The sequence below is a fragment of the Mycteria americana genome, chromosome 13, assembly GCF_035582795.1.
Source record: "Mycteria americana isolate JAX WOST 10 ecotype Jacksonville Zoo and Gardens chromosome 13, USCA_MyAme_1.0, whole genome shotgun sequence".
Lineage (NCBI taxonomy): Eukaryota > Metazoa > Chordata > Aves > Ciconiiformes > Ciconiidae > Mycteria > Mycteria americana.
Window position 1 is genome coordinate 12,642,982 of NC_134377.1, and position 23,706 is coordinate 12,666,687.

The 23,706-nt window shown below is 51.2% G+C and overlaps 1 protein-coding gene across 2 annotated transcripts in view; it reads left to right on the plus strand.

Moving 5' to 3' along the window:
• Nucleotides 1-3,713: 3,713 nt before the first annotated feature.
• TMEM132B (transmembrane protein 132B) overlaps nt 3,714-23,706 on the plus strand; it is a 259,222-nt gene continuing 239,229 nt past the window's right edge. The window contains exon 1 of one of the 2 annotated variants that reach the window (XM_075516385.1): nt 3,714-3,983. In XM_075516385.1, coding sequence (XP_075372500.1) covers nt 3,899-3,983 — 85 coding nt within the window. In that variant the 5' untranslated portion in view covers nt 3,714-3,898. The remainder of the gene's footprint in view (nt 3,984-23,706) is intronic. The other variant, XM_075516386.1, reaches the window with a different exon arrangement.

A 23,706-nucleotide genomic window follows, 5' to 3' on the forward strand; every position in this document is an offset into this window, starting at 1 on the left:
CATCCTTACCTCCCCTTAACTCCCGGCTGGGTTTTTGCCTCCTAATACGCTAGGACATCTTTAAAATTCTCGTCCTTACTGTTTACCCAGGGGCGCTCCCGAAGCCTGCAGTGTTTTTGACATTTGAGTGATGTAAAAAACCAACAGCTTTCCGTAATGCTGCAAAGTCTTTCAAGTCTTTCATAACACGGATTGCCTCTGTGTGCAAAATCACGCCGGCACAAAGAAAGTATAGCAACATCCTACCAGAATATCTTAAAAGAAAATCTCCTTTGGGAAAAGAATTATTTTGAGGATCGCATATGGGAGACCCAGATTATGGCACCAACGGGCGGCTCGGCTGTCTCGGCGGCAGCTCCTCACTTACCTTTCGCTGCTCTCGCACCAGCAGGAGATAGGAAAAGACAAGCCATGCTGTCAGCCAGCTAAGGAGCTTGGAAACGGCTCAGCGGCTGACACAGAAACCAGAAGCTCCGATGAATTGTGCAAACTCAGTCAATGAGCATTTATTGTCCCGTTGCTTTGCCGAGGAAGCTGCGCTTCATCAGCTGTAACTATTTATTTTGTTGATTCATCTGCAATTCTTCCGTACGCTTTTTTTATTCCCCAATAGTTCCCTTCTGTTTTCTCACACTTCCTCTTTTAAAAACCCAGTGAGAGAAATAAATCCCGGTTGCCCTCATAGTTAGCGATCAGCTGGATTCCCCCCGGGGTTTGCTCCCCCCACTGAAACGCCTGCCGCCATCCCCGGTAGCCCCTAGTACGGGAGCAACTCCTCTGCCACGGGCTCACCCTGCAAGGTGCTTTCTGTGCTGGAAAATCTCTAATTCTGTTTTCACCTGTTTATTTGTACCCAGTCCCTAGTGTTCAGTGACAAAACCTTCAAAAGAGTTTATTATTGTTAGCATTTTATTCTGTTATGGTTTGTTTCTGGCGATACAAACAAGCTACCCTGCAGGAAGTGGAGAGAGGGCAATGCCAGAGCAACCATCGGACAATCTCTAGGCATCACCTAATACGTTTTTTCCGCTTCATTTTTACCTGGATGATATTAGCCTTCATAAAAAGGCAATAAAAGCATTAAAGTGTTCTGTAGAGGAGGGAGAAGATCTTACTGCTTTATTTGGCTGAGAGAGAGGCACGTGATAAATCAGTACAGCTTTACTATTCGTCTTAAGCACAAGTTTGGAAGGTATTAACCAGACGAGTCCTATATGCAGCTAACAGGATCGGGGCTGAGCGCCTCTCAGCCAATGCACCTGCATCTTCGTAAGCAGGATCGGTTCCCTGTCAGCACTTTCTCAGTCTGCAAAATTTCTCGCTTTGGATTTTCTTTCAAATGTTGGTTATAAAAATCACGCTTAAAAATGTGTAGCAATGCTGGAATAAAGTCTAAATGCTTTCCAACGCTGCCATAAAGGTGAGGTTGTGGTCGAGGCCCTCGGCTGCGTGCAGGACTCGCAGGAGAGGTGAGGGGGACAGGAGAAGGCGCTGGTCCAGCGTACTCCGGCTGGGCTTGTCTCTGGTTTTGAGCCGCGAAGGAGAGGCGTCTCGTACCGACCTGCGCCCCACGCACGGGCCTGGGTGCCCGTAACCCCTCCCTGCGCCGCTGCCCCGGGGAATGCAGCTGAGCCACAGGGCAAAGCTCACGGACAGCTTTTGGGTGCTCTTTGCAACCTCGCGCGCGCCCCTCGGGGTGCCCTTTGCACACCCCTTTGCACACCCCTTTGCACACCCCTTTGCACAAGTCTTTCATAGCGGCACAAGCCTCACGGCAGCCCACCGGAGGCCAGGGGCAGCCGCGTACCTCCGCCTGCCTGCCCACAGCAAACCCGGCGCTGCCCCAGGAAAGAACCCGGGGTGTAGCTAATTAGGTAATTAGCTACTTAGTAATTAGCTACTTTACTTTTTATTTTGGATCACCAGGTTTCCACTAGCAGCTAAATGTTCCTGTTGTATTTTATTATATCAGGTACCAAGAGCAGACAGCAAGATGATCTTCATCACTGCAGCTTTTTTTAAAATTAGTTTTACTTTCTTTGAGGAAACTAAATGTTGGGGTTCTCTTGGTTTTTGTTTTTTTTTTTCCCCACCTGTGTGGGCCCAATTCCTCCAGCCTGAGTTTGATTTCTATGTGCGTGACTCTCATGCCACCATACAACATTTCCCTACACGGGCGATAAGCATTTATTCACATTTCTGTTTCTGTGGAGTGGTAAAATATTAAGACTTAAATTTTTTATGACATTCATAGGAGTGGTTATGGAGGCAAACAAGATTACAGCACGTACTACATAAAAGCTTGTTTATGCAGGGAGGGAAAAAAAATCAAACTCAGAGACATGTTTGCAAAACTGCGGAAGAACCCAAGGGGATGGTTTTTTAGTTTTTCCTCTCCTTTTCTTCTCCTACCTCGCTGTTTTTATTGCCATCACAGTAACAACTCCCAGCTCTTAAAGGGCTGAGTTTATTTTCAGTGAAATACTGGTTCCAGCAGCAGGTTATTTTGGGATTCAAGGGTAGAGGTCTACAGAAGACGGGCAGCACTTGGCTTCGTAATTAAAGTGCCACTTCAGGCACCCCACGCCGGGGTGCGGGCGAGCAGCTCACGCGCCCCTGGGCAACGCAACCGGTGCGGCCCTGCGCCCCCCGTGCACGCTCCTCCGCTCCCGCCGCGCTCCTCTGTGGATGCCCTTTGCAAACTCCTGCCCGCGCTCCTTTGCACAACTCTGTGCACACCCCCGGGACGCCCTCTGCACACCCTTCGGGACGCCCTTTGCACACCCCTCGGGACGCCCTCTGCACACCCCCGGGACGCCCTTTGCACACCCCTCGGGACGCCCTCTGCACACCCCCGGGACGCCCTTTGCACACCCCCGGGACGCCCTTTGCACACCCCTCGGGACGCCCTTTGCACACCCCCGGGATGCCCCCCCTGCACAGCCCCTTTGCGAGGCTCTTCGCAAACACCTCTGCGCACCTCTTCGGAGGCCCCGTGCAAACCCCGTGCCCGCCTTTGCACACCCCCTTGCACACCCCCACGCACGCGCCCAGCCCTTCGCCCCGCGGGCTGCAGCGGGCCCCGCGCAGTGACGGCGGCGGCCACGAGGGGGGGGCCGCGCTCTTCCCGGCGCTCCGCGGCCGCCGAGGGGCCCCCCCCGCCCCGCCGCCCGCTCCGGGGGGGCCGGCCCGGCCCCGGGGCGCACCGGCCTCGGGCGGGCGCCAGCCCACCGGGGTGAGAAACTTCTCCGGGCCGCCAACGAGGAGGTGTCGTGCAGAGAGGGGCACACGGGGCTCCTTGTGCCCCTCCCCCGCCCCCCCCGTTCTCGCTGGCCCCGCTCCGGCTCCCGAGAGCCGCGTGTCTGGGCGGCGGCAGCGGCCCGGGGCAGCGCGGCCCCCCCCGGGGGCGCAGAGGGGCACCTGGGGGGCGGCCCCGCCGAGCCCCCCCGCCCCGTTCCCCCCGCAGGTGAGCCCGGCGGCGCCGCCCCCGCCCGGCCCGGCCCGGCCCGGCCCGGCCCGGCCCAGCCCAGCTCCGGCTCGTTCGTCCGTCCGTCCGTCCGCGCCGCCGCAGCCCCCGGCACAGCGCCCGGCTGCCCCGGGGAGCGCTGCTGCTGCTGCTGCCGCCGCGGCGGGCGGGGGCGGCGCCGGCTGCCCCCCGGGGCGGCGATGCGGCGGGGGCGGCCGTGAGCGCGGGGCCGGCGGGGAGCGGGGACCCCCCCTCCGCGGGGCGGCCGGCCCCGCCGCCGGACGGGCGGGCGGGCGGGCGGACGGGCGGACGGAGCCGCGCAGCGGAGCGGAGGGGAGCGGGCAGGCGCGGGGGGAGTGGTTAGCGGCTCCGCCGCGACACCCCCAGCCCCCCCGCCCCGTTCAGCCGCCCCTCTCCAAATAAATCAGCACCATGACTACTTCTGGGCATGGAACAAAGAGGATGCTCTCCCGGGGCCCCGCGCTGCTCCTGGCGCCGCTGCTGCTCCTGTGCCGAGGTAACCCCCAGTTCCGCCACCGCGACCCCGACCCCGTGGGGTTTGTTTTTTTTTTAACTCTTTTTATCGATTTTATTTTTTCCCCCGTTTTTACTTTTATAGCTGTTTCCCCCTTCCCAGCCCTCCCGCCGACGTGGCCGCAGAGGGCGGCGGGGCCCCCCCGGGCGCTCCGCGCTGCCCTGCGCGCCCGCGGATGGGACACGCACACACGCACCCCCCCCCACACTCCCCCCTCTCTTGGGCGCACAAAGTTGTCCCCATCCATCTCCACCGTGGCAGCCCCCCCGCTGCGTCCACAGTCGCCTCCCCGTGTCCCCACCCCTCCCCACGCGTGTCGCGGGCTCCCGGCCCCCTGCGCGGGGGCTGCCCCGCGGCTTCGGCCGCTGCCAGCGGGTCGCTGCCCGCTTGGGGGGAAAAAGGAAAAGTTTGGGTTTCCCGGAGCGCTGGGGGTCGGGGAAGGGTGGCGGGGCTCGGGGCTTCCCACGGGGCTCCCGACCCGCCGCTCCTCGCCGCCTCTGGCTATCCTCGGGTGCGGGGGGGAAGATGTACAGGAGTTAAATCTCTTCGGTAAAATAATGCTTGTGCCGCCTTTCCTGCGCTTTCTTTTAAGCAGAGTGGGTTTCCATGGGCTGGCGGGGAGCAGGATCAGGCCCTTAGGTGAGCTCGGGGGCATTTGCTGATCGTGGCCGGCTGCGCGCCGGCGGCTGGAGGGAGCGCGGCTTGGAGCATCGCGCTCTTTTGTCTTTTATTTTTCTTCCCCCTCCCCAGCTGAAGTCGGGAGCGGCCTTTTGGGTCCCAGCTGCGGGTGTTCGCCGGGGAAAGGCTCACCCCCAGGCTGGCAAACCGAAGCGCTGCCCCTGGGAAAGTCGTCTGCAGGACTTCTCTCCTGGCACGTTTTCCTCCGCTTGCTCGTGTGAGCTCCCCGGCAGATGTTGTTCTTAATAAACAGGGGTTGTTAAAAGCAAATTAATTAAGGTGCATCGGTGCTGAAGTTGCTCAGCGATTCGTCTGGCTTTACTGCTGCTCGGGACGGCGCTCGCGTTTGACCGTAGCGCGGAGCCTGGGCTGCTGGGGAAACTTCACCGGGGCTTTAGGAATATGCCAAAATGCAAGGATTTTAGGTGAAAAAAGGAGCGATCCGTAGGAGGGATAAAAGCAGTGGCTGCCGTTCCTGGGGAGGGCAGAGGGAATGCATTGTGGTAGGGAAGGGTTTCAGGAAAGGTCCCTACAGGGACAGCAGGCATAATTTGCGAGGAAGGAGGCATCAGTCTCGGGGACACACACACATGATGGACAGAGGGGGGTCCTTGCTCTGCTGACCCTAAAAAGCATTGCTTGCCCCTGCCCGCCAGCTCCTTCCTTCTCCTGGGCTGTGTGCAGCCATGGGGGCACTTGGAAATCCTGTTGAGCAGGACATGGGGAGTGGGGTGCGAGGTTTGGGGTGCGGGGCACAGAAAGTGGGGTGCAGGTTGTGGGGAGCGGGGCACTGAGCACGGGACACAGAGCGTGAGCTGCCTGTGGGTCAGCGCTGCCGCGGCTGAGCGATGGCTTTCTGTTGCCAGCACGATGCCCTGTACTCGGTGAAGCTCTCCTTCTATTTGAGCGTTAAGAGCAGCAAAGGAGCAGGTTTTCTGGTGTTTTTTTTTTATTGCTTTGACACGTTAATGATAATCTTTCCTCTCATATTCCCCCCTCCCGTCTCCTCCTGTGTGGGTAGCTACCATGGTGAGATTGGGCTGTGGGTGTAATTCTTCCAGCGCTCTGAGAGCTTAAACATATGGAAACCCACTTTGAAACAGTTTGTGGCTGCAAACCTACCGTCGTACCCATCCCTCTCCCCTGCTCTCTGAATGCCTCCCTGCACAATGTGCACGTTAGAAACTCGCAGTGCGCTTTCAGCTCAAGCTGTGAATAACGACTCCGTCCCCAGCCTGCGCCTCTTCCTCCTCTCTAGGCTGTAGCATCCCTTTGCTTTCGCAGCGGAGCGCTGCCCCTGCCGTGGACCACAGCAACGTCTGCGTGTGGAGAGGGGGTTTGGGATCTGGGGAAACCTATTCCGAAAGAGGCGAGTGGCGGCAGTGCCCAGGAACGCCTCCCTCCGGGGCTGTCCTGACCTTGCTGCGGCTTGCTGTGCTCCGTTCTCCTCTGGATTACAGGGGTTAACGAACCACACCTTGGTTTGGGTTGTTGCAGACGGGAGAGACACCTGCAGTAGCCATGCTGCGGTGCTGCCATCTCTGCAAAGCTCCCAGATCACACAGACGGTCGTGTTGGGCACTTGCCATTTTTCTCTATTTATATGCCTTCGCTCCCTTCCCCCTTGCCAGGGCCGGCTCTGGGCAGGCTGTGTTTTGGGGACCGGAGGTGCACCGAGCTGAGTTCCTCCAGCATCTTCAAAGCAGGTGGTGTTTGTTTGCCTGTCAGGCAGGTCCCCTAAATGGCTTTGTGAAGGTCCAATTAAGAGATCACTCTCCTGTCCCCGGGTCTCTGGCGGCCCGGTTGCTGGCGTGCGTGCGGCTGCGAGCAGAGGGTGTGCGTGTGTGTTTGGCAGCTGAAGGCCGCTCACGCCGAGCTCGAGGATGTCTCTTGCTGGCAGCAGGCCCCTGTTCGTTGCTGGCACCTAGGCAGGGTTTTTGGCCGCCTTCCTTTGCTGGCGGTGGCGGAGCTGTCTCCGAGGTTGTATGAATAGGTATCCTGTGAATGACCTGGATGAATTACCTGAATATTTTGTTTTTCTGCCTGATGCTATCTCACCGGCTCGCTCCCCTGCCCTGCACGCGGGCAGCGCCGTGCACCCCGGAGCAGGCGTGGGAACGCGGGACCGGCTGCTGACGGCGGGGGGTACGGCAGCGCAGGGACGGGGCGTGCAAAGCTTATTGACAAACCGACTACTTCAGCCTCTGTAAAATGCACTTGGGCTGTCATGATCCGTGCTCAAGGAAGGACCTGCAAATTGCTTTTAGACTCTGGCTCCAGGGAGGTGTGGGTGGAGAGACATTATGCTTATTTTATTATGTGTCCCTGTATCACTCTACGTAATATGGAGGCACTTTTTATGCAGAGGCTCTTCAGGAACAAAAATGAAAGACCTGTATTATCTACTGTACAATAGATTTGCAGAATATGATCATACAAACTGTTGAAATGTAGGTTATTTTCCCCACATTAGTGCAGATTTCAACGTTTTATGCAATGACCGTCCAAACTGATGTGATTTGGGGGATAGTGTGGTGGGGGGACAAGTCTGAAATTATTATACTGCCTCTTGCTCCAGCATCCATTAGAGCAATATATTTCAGATATTCTGATTTTACTTCCCATCAGCATAAATCTAGAGCAGCTCCTCTGAAGTCAGTGAAGCTGCTCTGGATTTATGCATCGCCGCTGTGATTGGCATTGGGCTCTCTGGGAATGCAGGAGGCAACTGTGTGACTTGCCCTGTGCAGCATTTTTCACTTCAAAAATATCCCGTCACTGATGCTGTAGCCTCCTTTGTATATTTGAAATGGGAAAGTCCACATCACTCACTGTTTTCGGGTTTTGATTATTTTCTTCAATTTGTCAGGCTTGGTCGCCAAGCTCCATTCACTGACACCTGACTCTTTGGCTGATCGATAGAGTCTCTTGAGGTTTGAATGCCAAAATAGTTACATTAAAAAAAAAAAATCAATAAAGTGCAATTAATTTGCTGTATTTTATTACTGGGAATGATAGGCGCTCCAAGACTCTCACTCTGAGCCCTATTATCTCCGTGTTTAAAGCAGCTTAGCGTGGCGAGGAAGGTATGAACCCAGGAGCAGCTGTAGGAGGTCAGAGCAGAGGGTCGCCGAGAGCAGGACACGGTTTGTGTCTCAGGCAGGATTTTTGGATCAGGGACGCATTTCTGAGCCAGAGATGGCATCCATTTATTTAATGGCTGTTACGGGTTTGCCATCATGGATTTGGTCGCTCTTTGAGCCTAGGCAGATGTCTGGTGTGCACAGGATCTCTGGGCAAGGACTCCCTTGTTTCAAAGATCCTGGAGAGAGGAGTCTGTGCACCATGGAGCATGGCAGGGATTTGGGCTATGCAGCATTTTAGGCTACGTAACGTTTTGCCATTTGTGGCTGTGGGGTGGAGATTTCCACTCTGGTGACCCCATAATGAGTCGGGGTCCTTCTGCCCTTCTCCATAGCTCCTCAGAAATGTGCTTTGAAGCCAGGCTGCTCAGGAGACCCGTGGTGGCTGCTGTCCCAGGAGGGTCCCTTTGCTGAAAGGCGGAGGAAGCAAAGGGTATCGTTACTCATAGCACTGGGTTGTGACAGCTCACGGTGCTGCTCTTCCCAACCTCAGCAGCTGAGGCTGATAGGAAGCATGAGTTTTGCCGTGATGGACAGGTGGCTTCACCGAGCAATGTGTCTCGCCGTGCAGGTCGCTGCAGACCTGTCCTGTCTTGGAGGTGCGACCGGGGAGCAAAGGGGAGGTGGCAATCTCCTACGTCCTGCAGGAAGCAAGTGAAACTAAAAATCTGGCCTTAATAAACATCCTGCTGAATGAGAGGCCATCCCACTGAAATAAATACTGCCAGCTCAACGAATTAAATTCGCTGAACTTGATTCCCCCTTCTCCCCCTGCCTAAATATAACTAATGTTTGTTAATGACAAGCGGTGACTTGATCTGTTGGCATAGCGTTAGCCCTTACCCCGTCAGTGGCTCAGCCGATGTGCTTGCATGTGGTGGTACCAGAGAAGCTTTCCCAACTACAGCTGTCAAATCCTCTCGCATTAAGTGCCAGGGAGGCTGGGGAGTGTGAGTTACCATGTGGTGCTCTAGATGTCGTGGAAGATGCTTCGATTTCATGCTGTTGGGAGTTTCCCAGCTGGCATTTCAGAGGAAGCCGTTCCCACGTGAGGATGGGCAGGCAGAAATTACGAGCAAAGAGGTCCTCTGAGATAACTTACAGGGCTGGACGGGGATCGCTCGGTGTCTGGCTTTCCCTGGGTATTTCCATTCCCCCTTGTGACACAGAGTGCTGCAATGGGAAGTAATGCAAGTGCTGCCTGGAGCGTCTGCGGTGCGCAAATTCAACGTGGAAGGACTTCACTATTTGCGCAGTACCTTGCATGATGGACTTCAGTCTCAGGTGCAATGTAAATATTAACGTTTCTTCCATGCTATCCAAAAATTCTCTTGCAGCACACTTTCAGCTTTTCTTTGTTTACATAAACATGTTTGTTTCTGACAGCATTCAGAAAGCTTCATGAATTTATGATGTGCTCCAGATTCGAGCGCGCTTTCTTTTTTCCTTTTTCCTTTTTCTTTTTTTTTTTTTTTCCCCGAAACGGTCTTTCTTCCCAAATTTTGGTGATGAGGTGTGCATATTTCAGCAGGCTATTGAGAGGCAATGTAAACACCATCTTTCATGGAAAATCAGTTTGTTCAAGTTCAAAAGCAGCCCAGCCTCCCTACTTGATCAATTTGCCTGTCATAGGAGATGATTTTAAAAGTGGCGATTATGTCCTATCTTGTCCCTCGCAACTTCAGGCAAGGAGAGAAAAATGAAGTGTAGCATTTGATTTTAACTCTGTTTTTTCTGATTTTTTTTTTTTGGTGATGGTGGTAGTCAGGGGTGAAGCAAAGGGGTGCCCTGAGGGGGTGAGGGATAGCCAGGAGCAGAGGGGTTTCCACAAGGCTGCCGTCTGCTGAGTAGACTAATTGGAAACTGCGTGTAAACCAGCTCTGCTCATCTCACCGTGCCTGTGCCAACTGGCCCTCCTCGAGAGCCGCTCTGCCCCATCGCTTCCCCCATGGTGGAGGAGGAGACCTGCAACGGCAGAAGGACGGGCTTCTAGTGACAAAGATGCTACATTTTGGGGAGAGGTTGCTCGGGGCTCTGCTGTTGCATGGCCATGTCCTCCTGTCCCGGGGCATCGTGCCGCCCTCGGGCGAAAGACTGTGCAGGGACCAGAGGTACGGTTATGGGGAGAGGATGGTGTAAAACCACCCGTGTTGGAGAGCTCTAGCTTGACATCAGTGATAGTGCCACAAAGCTGCCCTCGATGGAAAGAATGCTGGAAGACCCCCGCTGATGCAACTCAAACTGGGGCTAAATGGAGAAGCAGGGACCAAAATCCTTATTCTGGCCAAGCCAAGGGGCTCGGGAGGCTCCAAAGACGGTGTTGCCACTGGGACCAGCCCATGGGTGGTGTGGGAGATGGTGCCTCTGGCCAAGCAGCTGTCCCTATCCTGAGCCCGTTTATCTGCACGGGGGTAACACGTGCCCTAAATACGCAACGTTGGGAGCGTTTGATCCCCTGCCGAGGGAGCTCCGGGGGGAGTTGGCCTGGGAAGGAAGAGCACTTCTGCTAGAGACGGGGGAATGTCATCCTCATTACCCAAGAAATCCTTCAGAAGATTAAATTAGAGGTGCAGATATCTTTGAGGTTTTTTTGTTTTGCTTGTATGGGAACATCTCAAAAACAGATGGCAAAGCAGAGATTTATTTTCTGTTAAGTGCAAAGGGCTGGTGCACAGGACCTTATCTGCTTGTGGGTCCTGTAATAAACCTGCCAGCAGGTGATTTAAATTCTGTTTTTCTGATTGGGAGAGTAGTGCAAGGAACAGGGTTTATGTTACTTATGAATTTTATGAGCAATGTTAGATTTTTAAGATGCAGGAATGATCAGGGCATGGCTCTGTAGCACTGGAGACTTTCATTCCTTTCATAAAGGATCTTCCCTGACTCAGAAAAATGAACCATTTTACATTATTTAGCAGGTGGGCTGCTGAAGCCAGCTGTTTGCATGAGTGACAGACACAACTATTTTGTATGTTAGTTTAGGAGCTGTTGTCAATTAGCCACAGCTTTTGCTTAGCAATAAGACCTTTGCCACGATGGGGAAGAAGGGCTGTTTAATGGATGCTGCAGCTCTTGAAACAAACGTTTATGCTGCAGCTCAAAAAAAAGATGAAACTCGCACCAAAAAAAGACAAGAGTCCATGCACCCTAAAAGGGCACCCTTGAGCAGATGGAACAGGTTTCTACGCAACGAGCAGTAATTAGAAACTCAGCAGATAGTCGGTAGCTGGTGACTGTCTTTGGTACCCAGATTTTTGGTTGAAAAAGGAGCAAGTCCGGGATGAGTTTTGGAAGGAGCTGGTCTGGATGTGTGCGTGGGGCAAGTCCCTGGCCAGTGTGAGCGCCCGGTGTGGCGAGAGACAACAGCCATCAGCCCTCGGTGCCTCTGTCCCTGACTCTGTGGGGCTATGGCAGTCTGAAATGGGTGGTTTTGAAAGGCACTTTGAGAGCCGGGGGTAGAGGGACCGATAAACACAGAAAGTCTGATTGTCTTCACTGAGCACAAAAAGGACGCAACGCAGACCTGCACAATGAAACAGGCTTTTAAAATGTTGCAACAGAGGCATCTAGAGAGGATGGTAGAAGCTCTCTGGAAGCAGCAGAGCTCTGTCAGGGCAAGCTCGAAGGCCAGCATGCCTCAGCCATCCCCAAATCACGGGAATTAGAGCTGGAGAAGTTGGCGAATAAGCCGCCTTTCCCATCTCCGATGGTTGTTCGGTACAGTCTGTTCCTGAGCGTGGCTGGTTTTCAGTGATGCAGGCAGCAGGACTTCTGCTGCTTCCTTTGGCAGAGCGTTTCACAGCCTATTAGACCTCTCCCGTATTCCGCCTACGTTTTTTCTTCTCTGCTTCATTCCGTCATTTATTGGATGACCTGAATCCACAACTTTCCGTCCTTATCACCCGTCCAAAACCGAACCCGGGCAAATCTGCAAAACGGGGACAAATGGTTAAACAGCGAGTGGGAAATGCTCCGAAAGAAGGAGCTGAGCCCGGCATGTAAATACATTTACAGTTGGAGGTTATTTGGAGAATAAAGGGCAAGGGCTTGAAATGCATGTGGTGATGAGCCATAGATTATGCTCTGAAGATACTCAGAAGGCAGTTACAGTCGCACTATCTAATTCATCTCCCACTAAGACATTCTCCTCCAAGGTGTTTGGAAATAATGGAGTAGCTTAGTTACTAACATTATTAAATCCTCATCTCTGACAGCTACGAGAATTAATATACAAAGGTTTCCTCCTCTTTTTTTTTTTAAATGCAGCTCCGTTACTCATTTCCTGTCTTTGGCTTAGGAGTAGCCCACTGAAAGTTATTAGCATGAGTATTGGTGCAAAAAAGGCTCAACTCTATTAAAAAAGAGAAACGAGCAAGAGAAAAACAGACGATAGCATGACTTTTATTGCAGTTGAGGCATTTTTTTTCTTTTCAGATATTAATCATTCAGCGTTCTTCCATCTGTAGATCTCAAAGGCCTTTAGAGAAGAGAGCGGGCACCATCGAAGACATGGTCCGTGCTCTCCCATCGTCCCCAAGAGGGGCCCCAGGGCAGCAGTCCCATGCCTAAAGCCCTGCTGGCAGGGAGAGCAGAGGTGTTGGGTGGAGCTGGGCTCTGGGGTTATTTTTTGAAGACAGCTGGTGGGTTTTTTTTGCTGCTGCTCTTTGAGGAGTGAGGCTCCCCTTGGATGGGAGGCTGCCGAGGTGGCGTGGCCAGTCCATTGGCCACGGTGCACTAAGCACTGCTCGGGCACCATCTCCTCCTCCATGGCTCAGCCCTGGCTTGTTCTGGCAGCTGAGCTGCTCGGCATCTCCAGCCCCCATCCTGGGTGCTGCTGGGGCGTGTGGATGGGTGTCAGGGCTCTCTCGGGCTGCCCCAGCGTTGGCATTGCAGGGCTGAGCACCATCAGTTCAGGGGGTGAAGGACAGGGCTGAATTAACACTTGTTTCTTTTGCCAAGTTTGATTTGCACCAGCTCCGTTAAAACTGTTATGGGAAGTCTTAAGCAGAAATGAAGAGATGGAGTTAATGTTCTTTATTGCTAAAATCAAAGACTGTCCTACAGAGCAGAGCCCAGCCTGTGGTGCCCACCCATCGCCTCCCTGGTGCAATGGACCTGGGCAGCCCATGGGGACTGGGGACATCTTTTCAGGGACTGCACTGAGGAGCTGTTCTTCAGATGTCCCCTTTTAAAACCCAAACGTCCATGTCACGCACCTTATTTCACCACAAACCCTTCCATATTTGCAACACCGTTAGGGTCATAATGAGAGTACTGATGTCTGCTGTAAGCCCTGGTGGATGTGGGGCTTTGATGAGCATCAGCTCCTGGGTGCAGCTTCAGCTGTTTCTTATCAAAGCATCCTGCTCAGAGTTAAAATATCTTCCTCCCCTTCTCTGAGCATATTGCATTACAAGGCTGTATTGCATTTAACCAATTAACAAAAAGGGAAAGTCAAAAAGAAGTCATTGCTTTGGTTCTTACACCAACCAGCAAACTTTTAGATGGTTTCCCAAACTCCCCTAGAGTCTCTGTTCCCATGCCTTCTTGCTTGCTGCACGGCAGTCCCCGCTAGCCACCCCGTGGCCAGCGGTGCCTTTCACGGCCAAGTCCAAGCGTCTATCGGCAGCCAGGCTCCCCGTGTCCCCTGGCTCAATGCCCCATGCAAGGCCCTTGCCTGCAAGGCGCAGAGTCCCTGCAAGGCTGTGCACGCCCCGGCAGCAAGCCCCATCCGACACGAGCGGTTTACTTTGATCGTGGCTGAAAAGTCCTCAGCCCTCCCGTGTGCCTGTGGTCTAATGCGCTTAAAAAGCTGCTGATAAATTGCAGCTCTCCCGGCTGCTCCTGATGCGTGGCCGATGCTCAGCTCTGGCTGAAGGTTAGGTGGGGAGCGGGTCTGCAGCCGGCCGGGCTGAATCGACTCCGCGTGGCTGCCGTTTCGGCTGGCCACGTGGACCCGTGTCGGAGGCAGTGACCACGGTGGGACCGTGGCCATCGTGAGCGAAGGGCTGAGGGCAGGGGCAGCCCCAGCTCTAATGGGTATCCATCAAAATGCTCAGCCTGGCTGGGCGTGTGGGGTCTGGGAACTGCCGTGTCAGACTCCAGTCTGTGGGACTTCATCATCTGACTTATTATCTCCAAAACACAGTTATCTCCCTGAATGGCAGTCTCCTATTGAAAACGATCTCTTTCAGCAGGGCACTTGCATTTATTTACTGCACAGCTTCTCCCATTAGTATAATCATTACTCCTTGGACTGGGTTTGAATTCAGAGCATCCCACTGTGGTACTTAAAGAATTAATTACAGCGATTAAAGAATTCCTCTAAAGACTTCTATGAATTGGTCTGGTTGAAGTGTTTTAGCTTTGCTTCAATTGGTGCAGCTCTTGTCAAAGGATTGTGAGAAAATGCATGGGTCAGTGATTTAGATGAGGCAAATTACGTTAGAAAAATTGATTTGATTTAGAAAGTGAGCTTTCAGATCACAGGGAATTGCCTGCTTCTTTCTCTGCTGTGCTGCTTCTCCCTGAAGATGAGCAGAGGCAGATAATTCAGGGTTAAAGTAAGTGGCTATTGTAAAAGGTTTGTCTGAGAGTGGACGAGAGATGGGTTGACACATATCTTTAGATAAATGATTATTGACCCATATATTGCTATCTGTGCATCAGCTGGAGATACGGACGGATGGGGACGCTTACGAACAGCACTCATAGGCAGTTCGTGCGGCTTGCTAAAGAATTGGGTCCTTATTTTTAGGTTTGGGTTTGTTTTTTTTTTTTCCCCCAGAAATGGCTTTTCTGTACAGCATACCTTCAGAGCCAGCCGGGATCTGGGAACGTGTGCTGTGCGGCTGCCTCTGCCAGCCCAGTGCCTGCTTTGCCTGGCTCTGTGCTTAGTCATTCCTGGGGCTGGGAGTTTGCTTTTCATGGGTTTTTTACATCCTCAGATCAAACTGAATGTTTCTTCCTTCTGTCTCTCATCCTCGTCTTAAAGGGACTGCAGTCCCTGGGCTGCAGTGGGACGATGCCCAACAGCGGGCACAGCGGGAAGTGTCCGCTCAGAGGACCGGTTCCTAAAAAGCACCTACTGAGAGAGCAGTTCCCTTCCCTGCATGCCAAGGAGTTTCTTCCAAGTTCTTCTCCTGACCAGCTGTGTTTTGCCTGTGAGAATGATAGGTTGCGAATGCAACGGCTGCTGGCCGGAGACCCAAAACGTTCCTGACCGTTCGTGAGTTGCTTGCCACTGCGAATGGGCTCACTGAGTTCGTCAGGGTAGCGGGGATGAAGTTTGGCAGCAAGCGTTTCAGTTTTCACTTTGTAAAATTTCTCTTTTAAAAAATAGTTAAGGAGACTGGTTTTGTCTAGCAATGCTTTCCCTGTCACCTTGCAGAACCCTTTAAATTCCAGCTTGTTTACTGGGATGCTGGAGAGATCTCATTTTTAGTCTGGCTAGCGCTGGCGGCGTTTCTCTCCGTGGCATCGCCACCATCTCCCCTGGCAGGAAGATCCGGGTGTGGGGCTCTGGTGTGCCTGTGCCGTTCCCTCTCCGCCAGCGCGGGCACGAGAGAGGCGCGGGGCTCACGTGGTGCTGACGTGGTCGGGTGCACCCTTCGGCTCGGCGGGTGCGCGCGCATCCCTGCGCCGTGCAGAGAGCCTCTTCCGTACCCCGGCCTCGGCCTGGGAAGCGAGATGGCGAGTTGCAGGAGAGAAACGATGCTGGGGAGCGCTGGAATGGAGACTCCCGCCAGCAACTGAATTCAACGCTGCAAAAAAGAAGTTGCGAAAGTAGCAATCCATCTGTCCACTTAATGGGAGAAACCTAAGATCATTTCGCAGTAATCAGCCCCCTGGTGTTTAAAAAAACCAAAAATACTGCAGGTTTTTGCTTTAATGTGGATAACTGGCAAAATCTAAAGCACATTAACGTGCTCAGAGTCTGTGGGGCTTTTTTTTTCTCCTTTTGACAAATAGAAGCTGTATCAAATTAAAAAATAATACAAGAAAAAATAGATTGCCTTTGCCTTTTAGATACCATGTATCTGCCATAACATTTCAGGAGTATTCTTTCCTCCCTGAAACTCCCTGGTTAATTACCAGCAGAGTTATCGGCAAGTGGATGTTTTTCTTCGCCGCAGGTACAGTGGGACAGCGAACATTGTCACGTCACGTATCTCCCGGTAATACAGTCTCAAGGTGATGCGTTATGTAGGTGCATTGCCATGCTATAGCTGCTTGGCTATATCAGTGTCTCTATTAAAACCCACAATATTCAGGGATTTTAATTTGGTTGTAAAATCTTGCTCCAGGCACTACCTCAGATGACAAAGTCTGGGAGTGGTGGGGTTTTTTTGTAATCTCATTCTATTGTTTCATGCTTTTCCTATTTTTCCTTTCCACTTAACTGTAAGGGCGTAGAGGAAACAGGCTCCGAAGGCGCTGCTTGATTCTTGCTTATGTGAATTGACAGGCATTGAGTTGGAGGAAGATTGTAAAGATTTCTGCCTCCGCGTGTTGAAACCGTCACTCAGATTAAAAGAGGGGTTACCGAGGGTGGGGTTTGAACGTGGCAAGTTCGAAAGTGTCGTGAAGGAGCCCTCATTGCAAGAAGTCGCCAGGGAGAGGTGTTCAGGGTAGGCGTTTCTGTAAGCCAGGTGCAGGGGGCATGTTCCCACTGTCCCTGAAGGGATGAACCCACTGTCCCCAGCCAAGGCCATGGCCACCTGGGTCCCTGCCACGGGCTTAACCCGGCATTTGGGGGGAGCTGGGGCTGTGGCGTGCGGAGCTGGACGCTGAGCACGTGAGTGAGACGCAGCGGGGCTTTGCTTTGGGACCGGAGTCGCTGAATTGCAGCAGATGCTTTGCTGCTACACAACAATTTGTAATTAAAACACAACTTGCCGTCCTGATTAGATTAAGCGGTTAAATTCATTTGCAATATTTTTTTTCCCCCTGCATTGTGTAATTAGCAGCATATGATGCTTACTTTAGCTCAATTAAAAGTTATAATGATTAATTTGCACATCAAAGCCTCCCCATGAATCAACTGGTACAGCACACCGGCGCGAGCTCAATTACGCTGCGGTTGTGTGAAGCGCCCGCGTGAACGCCGTACCCCGCCTGCTCCCGGGGCGTGACAGTTGTGGCACGGTGGACGCTCCAGTGCGGTGGTTACTGGTGTTTTGGTCCTTCTGGAAGTCATCAGTGTCCGTGTGCCTCAAGTCGCTCGATAAACGATAGGGCTGATGTTTGCCAGGACCTGACAAGTCCTTCCTTGCATCTAAGTTGGCGTGATGCATCCCAAAGCACCCGACTGACCGTTCACCTGGGAACACTTAAAAATAATAATGTTAAGGTTACCGGTGGTTCTTGTTGATGCCTTGTGAATATAAGCATCGTTCTAAAGTGTTTTGGCCAAATTCTGAATGTTTTACCCAGGTTAATCTTTGATTAACATGAGTTTTGCCTGAAGGCTTTCTAAGTCAGATTGGGGCTCTAACTAGTAAAGAACCTCATTTAAGCAAGCCAAAACCAACAAGAAAACTACTATAAGCTAATTATAATGAATTATTTTTTTCTTTCTTATGTAGTCATAATATTGTCTTTCGTTCCACCTTCTGCTGAGCTGTGAAAATATTCTGCAAAATGATATTTTTGAGTTGATGGAAAAGTACACCCCTGTCAACAATATTTTTCTATTGTTCATCAGAGACAGGCTTCATAACAAAAGAGATCTGTGTTGGAAAAGTACATCAGCTGCAAATAGTTTATTCAAAGTCTTCTCAAACAGCAGGGACGGTTTATGAGTTCCTGCTCCAGCTGAAGATGAAATGCAGAACGTGGCTTCTAATCTTTCAGAGAAGTGGACAGGGCAGGTCGTAATAATGTATTGCCATTTTCACAAAAGATGGATTTTATATTAAAGGTTCCAGTGGAAAAAGGTCTGGAGGTGTTAAAATATTTATATATTGTTTAAGTTACTGTATGAGGGTGCCATCTCCTTCCCTGGAGTGCTGTGGGGTCGCGGACACATAAGCGAGTGGAAAATGAGCTCCCACCTTTTTTGGTCCGTGTACATGTGTCTGCATATGTGCACGTGCGTGCACCGATGTTAAATTGGTAGGGTGTTAAATGTTTCACTTTTCCAACCATCAATTTCAATTGAATTTCATAAGCCATTAAAGTTCTCCGCTGCTTCCTTTGCTGTTCCAGTTACGTGAGCTCCAGCCATTTAGCTGCAGGTCCTGGGGCATGATTGCTCTGTGGAGCAGCAAAAGTAAATTGGTTCCTGATGTAGAATCTTTTATATATATATATATATATATATATATATATATAAAATTTTTATTTTTTTTTTTTTACTGTCTCTAACTCACTGTGAGTGATGATGTTGGGCTGATGATGCGAATCTTCAAGCTTGGCTTTTTCTGGTCCAGTTCTGGATCCCCCCAACAGCATCTTTTTTAAAAAGCTTTTGTGCCTAGCTTGAATGGCAAAGTCTTATAAGTAGAGGCAGAGGATTTCTTTTGTTGTTTATATATTTATCTTTAGAATCATGGTGGAAAGATTTGACTGGGTTTTTGGGTTTTCTCCCTGTAGATTTGAAATGTTTATGAGAATGATACTTATTTGGATCAAGGGAGATCTTCTGGCAGTCCTCTGACTTTGTTTCAGTACTGGCAGTGTGACAAATAATGAAAAAGCAATCATTTCCCCTTATCCCACTTTTATTCGCAGGATAAATGAATGGTTAGGATCTCTGTGCTCAAAAATAATTGCTCATGGCCCTTACAAAAAAAAAAAATAATTCCGTAACACTTACCCTTTAAATAGATGATTTGATCTTTTCTGTAGGTTTGTGCTTTGCACTGGTGAGTGTCTTTGCTGCCAGTCTGAGGCTAAACTTCACAAAGTTTACATGAAGGCTGAGCAGGTTGAGTCTGTGGGAAGGGAAGCTGGATAAATAATTTTACTGCTTTAGAAAGCAGTTCCTGCGGCGGGAGCTGAGCAGCGGGGATGCAGCAGGGCCATGCTGCCATGGTCCACTGGTAGAACTGTTTTGCACAGCATAAAGCTAAAGAATTTGCCAAAATACAGAATGAATGGAAAAAAAGAGTAATTTTCATTTGGCATGTCATTAAGATAGCTCAAGCATCTTCTAAAATGGGTGTGAGTGGCTGCTGAGACCTGCTGGGCAGGGTTCATGGCTGCGCGTTCCTCCTCCAGCTGCCCCCGGGGGCTGACGAACAGCGGGAGGTGTCCACTGGTGCTTTGCCAGGATTTATCTTTTTCTTTTCTTTCCTCGCTTTTATGGCAGTGGATGTAAGGATGAAGTGCTGTATTTTACATCTCTCCTCCCCGAGCAGCCGAAGGGTGCTGTGCAATGGGCTGGCCTGGGTCTGCAATGGCTGCATGGGGGACCGAGCTGGCTGCCCATCCCAGATACCGTGCACTCCACCTTCCCGGAGCATTAACCTGCCGTCGCTTCCAGCAGTCAGGCATAAAAGGTTAGGCTGGGCCTGTACTCCTTGTTTGGGGATAACTGCAGTGGTTTCATTCCCTTTTTTTTAGTGCTGCTAATTGGTGCGCTCATCCTCAGCTTCCAGCTTAATGAAGGCTGCTGCCTGGGAATCATTGCAAACAGTTATGGAAATGTGTTTAAACGCTCGGAGATCTGCTGTACTTTTTTATTTATGGGCTTATTCCTTCAAAAAGGATAAGTGTGCCCTGAGTCCCCACCTGCCCAGGACGAACGCTTTCCGTGACCCCTGCAGCGGGGCTCCGGGCACCTCTGCAGCAGAGAGGGTAGGCGGGGGGGGTTAGTGCTAACACCATGAGGAAGCCCAGTCCCGCTGCACCCGTTGTGCTGAGGACGCACCGTTTTCAGTCTATTGCTCCATACTCCAGATGGGGCCTTTGGATGCTGGGGATGGGGATTGATAGAGCATCCAACTTCCCTCCCACCCAGGGGAGGAGAGCATCCCTCCTCTGACCTGCCCATCACAAGCATCAATTACTCAAGCCAATGGCCCCGTTAAATCAACAGGGCTGCTAATTGGATGCTAATGCAGTGTGCCTGCTAATGCCATGGCTGAACCACTCATGTTGGTCGGTCTGTCAGTCAGTGTGTGTCCCTCTGTTCTTCATGGCGGTGGGGACTCTGTGTTTGCGCAGGGGCAGAGAAGCTTTAAGCTGCTGAAAGCAAAGGAGAAGGGTCACTTGATGGGTTTTCCCTTCATGAATGTTGGCTGTAGCCATATGTTCCCCAGGTTTGGAGATGCGTGAGCCGTTCCCGGTGGTCCTGGGGCAGTTTGGACGAGGGCTCGTGGTTTATCCCAAGACGGAGAAGCACCATCCAGTTGGACGTACGCTCTTGCAAGCCGGGCCAATTAATTCTGGTCCGGGCGTTGAGCCAGTGATGGTAGGAAGCAATGATGAATAGCCAGGCTGTCGCTTCCTCCTCCGAGAGAGCATTTTGGGAGGTCAGGAGCCGCCGCGGTGGGTGTGTTTCCGGAACGGTTTGCAGCTTGTTTCTGTTTGTGAGACACGGAGCTGGCGAAGGTGCTGCTTCCATGAAGCATCCCCTGATGACAACACATGAAGTTGGTTGGTTTTAAATGCCTCTTTAAAAGCTGGCTCTCCGCCAAATTTATTCTGCTCTTACTAAGTTGTGAGACCCCAGGGTGGTGACTCTGTGCCCTTGGGACAGTGTGGTTTGGGATTTTTTTTTTTTTGGAAAGCCTCATCTAGTGCTTGCTCAGGGGTCACTGACGGGAACCCTGTGCCAGCCAGTGGTGTCCGGAGGTTGTCACCCCGTGGTGGCCTTGCCTTGGCTCATCCAAAACAAGCTGCAGGTCCTCGAGCAGGCGTGCGGATCTCTCTTAGTTGTTAGCAGCTTTAAGCAGAAAAACTGGATCAAGTATCAGCTTATCCTCTTATCCCGGGAGGTGGTCGCTTCAGGCTGACGATGAGGGACAGGACGTGTGCTGTCCCTCACCTTTTATCTACAGCCTTTCACTGGCAGGAAATGCAAAATCCTTCCCACAGTGTTGGGGGAACCTTTGGGGCTCTTGGATTTCTGCCCCCCGCCTTGTTTTAAGGCAGGGCTACGTCCTTCTTTGTGAGAGAGCCCGTTCACTCAGGAGCCTTTCAGGCAGGGATTTCCAAGGTGCTGGGTGGATGTTTCTCTGCCTTTTTGTCTGCAGGCAAAAAAAGTGATTCTGAGTGCTGCTGGTGAGAGGAGGCATCCAGGCAGAAATGCACCCTCACCCCCACCCCCCCAAAAAAAAAAAAAAAATTAAAAATGGTTGTGTTTGTATGGAGGTAAAATTGTCCAGGCTGTCTGCAGTTGCAAATGACTCCAAGTACATGGTGCTTCAAGACCAAGAGAGTGCCCAGGGCCTCCTGAATACGGCTGTGAAAGTAAAACAAGTGCTTCTGTTTAAAGAACAATGTGGGGTATTGTTTATTTTTGCTCCTAATTAGAGGGAGATGCAAGTGGTCTAATTCCCATATTTTAAGAGCAACATTCAGCCAAAATGATGGACAGGGAAGATGAGAAGAGACTGCTACAAGCCAAAAGCAGCAAACCCATGAAGCAGAGCTAGAGACAGCTTTAAAGCTAGGAACATAATTGCCCAAGGAGTCTGCCAAGGAACCAGATGCTGTAAATGAAAGAATAACTTCCATGGCTTGGCATCTGCCTGCAATCCAGGGGGAGGAGGAGGAGCAGGGAACTGCATGGAGGGCTGGGGAACGGTCGCTGCAGCTGTGAAGCGGGTACCTTCAAAAATATTTGGTCCATACTGGTATTTTTATGTGTAAGAGAGTGAACCTTTTGGAAAGAGGAGAGGTAACGGTCAGTGCACCCGTCTTCTGGGCTGTTTGACCCTATTCTGTGTGTTTGGTGTCAGCGTTACGTGGTTGGTTGGCTGCTGGGAAGATCTGGGTGCTGCAGCGGCTTAAGCAGGTGGTGGTAAATGAGGAAGATGTGGCTGGGCTGAATTCTGAACCTTTTGGGACCCGTTTCTGCCCAGAACCCTGCAGAGCGGTCCGTTTTTCCATGCATGGACAAGCTCAGTTGATTTTTAAAATAAGTGGCTACACGTGACTTGTCTGAGGTCAAATCATGCTTGGCAGTGCTCTAGTTTTGAAAACCAAACTGGAAAGTTCCTGTCATTTTTCTCCCCAATTTATTTTTACAATTACTGTTAAAATAATTGCAGTCCTAGCAAAGGTAAACAGCTGGGTTCGACATAATCAGTACATAAACAATATCCATCATTTACATGGTATAAAACCTCTGCAACACAACATATTACTGAGGCTGCATCTTAAGGAAAAAAAAAAAACCTTTATGGGAAGGGGAGCAGAAAATCAGCTGGGGTTCTCCTTCTGCATTTAGTACATGTGGATAACGGCGTCAGTGTTTGCAGCAGCGACGCAGTCTCCTTTCTGCTTGTGCTTGAATCAAACACCCCAGAAAAAAGTGATAATAACAGCGCTGCGCATGGGGCATCTTCAGAAAGCCGTGCGAGCGGTGCTGCCCGGTGTGCGTAAACACAACGTGCCTTTCACAGCTGGGGAAATCAAGGCAGGGAGCAGTAATTAGAGGTAATAGGGGAAGTTCATGCAATTTCAGGCAAGGACAAGGGGGATAGCACTGTTTTTCAAGCCAGGGAACGGAAGAAGAGCTTTCTTTGTTCATGCGTTAGGCATTTTTTTACTGTTTTAATAGCCTTTTGTGTTCTACTCTTGTTGGCTTTAACCAGTGGAGAAGAGGTTCAAGATACTCCTTGGGTGCACGGGGATGAGATGGAAGCGGGAGTGGGATGGAGGGCTCGGGGCTGGGGGGCATCCCCGGCATCCCGAGGGGCCTGGCAGGGAGCGGGGGAAAGCGGAGGTGGCTGGGGGCGAATTCAACCTCCACGCACTCATGGCAACCTGCTGCGTGTGTCCGTGTTTGTAAGTAGTTGTTTCTGTTTTGCCTCGAAATAACAAAGTGTTTTTGTAAGGAGGGGCGGGAGAGGCCTCTGTATTGCCGCAGCTTGGGGACACAGTCGTGTGCAAGTCAAATAGCCACATCATGTTGAGTGCTGAACGACTCTGCTTATTAATATAATAAACCAGAGGAACACGCTGTCATGACAGTCTCTGCAGCAACAATCCAGGGGGTTATTTTAACCAAGGCGGCATTAAATCTTTCTGTCTCCTGAAAATTGCACCCTGGAGGTATAGGCTGTAGGGTAGGAGGGTAGGAACATTTAACAAGGGCTTGCAGGAGTTTTTATGCATGTCGTGGTCTCCAGAACATTGCTTTGCTGTCTGAAGTTTTTATATCTTGCTCATCACTATAGTTAAGTTCCTCAGACATGGTAAGGAGCAAAGCGTGTGCTCGCTCTCTCCCTTTTTTTTTTTTTTGGTCCCCTTCTTTCCTTAGTTGCAAGATGAAATTTTCTCTGCTGTAGCAGTGATACAAGACCTTTTCTTCAGATGTATTATATGAAAACATGCTGTCATTCTCTGCTTTGGAAGCTGGGAAGTGTGTGTGTGTGTGTATGTGTATTCTATATATACACATACACACCATTGAGAGATATGTATGTGTGTGTGTATATATTTTTTTCTCTCTCTTTCTCGCTCTCTCTCTGATAAAATAGGTCTTTCTCATCTCTTTAACAAAAACGGAGTCTTTGTAGGCGATGGAAGATCAAATCTGCCCTGAGGTCCCCTGATGGGCTTACAGCCCTGATCTGCTGTGGTCTATTCAAGGGCAATAGCACTCCCCTCCTGCACCCCTGACACCAGGATTTTGGTCACTGGGTAGGTTCACCAAACCCTTGGAGAAGACCTGACATGGGGTTAGTTAATGCTGGCAGCCTGGCTGT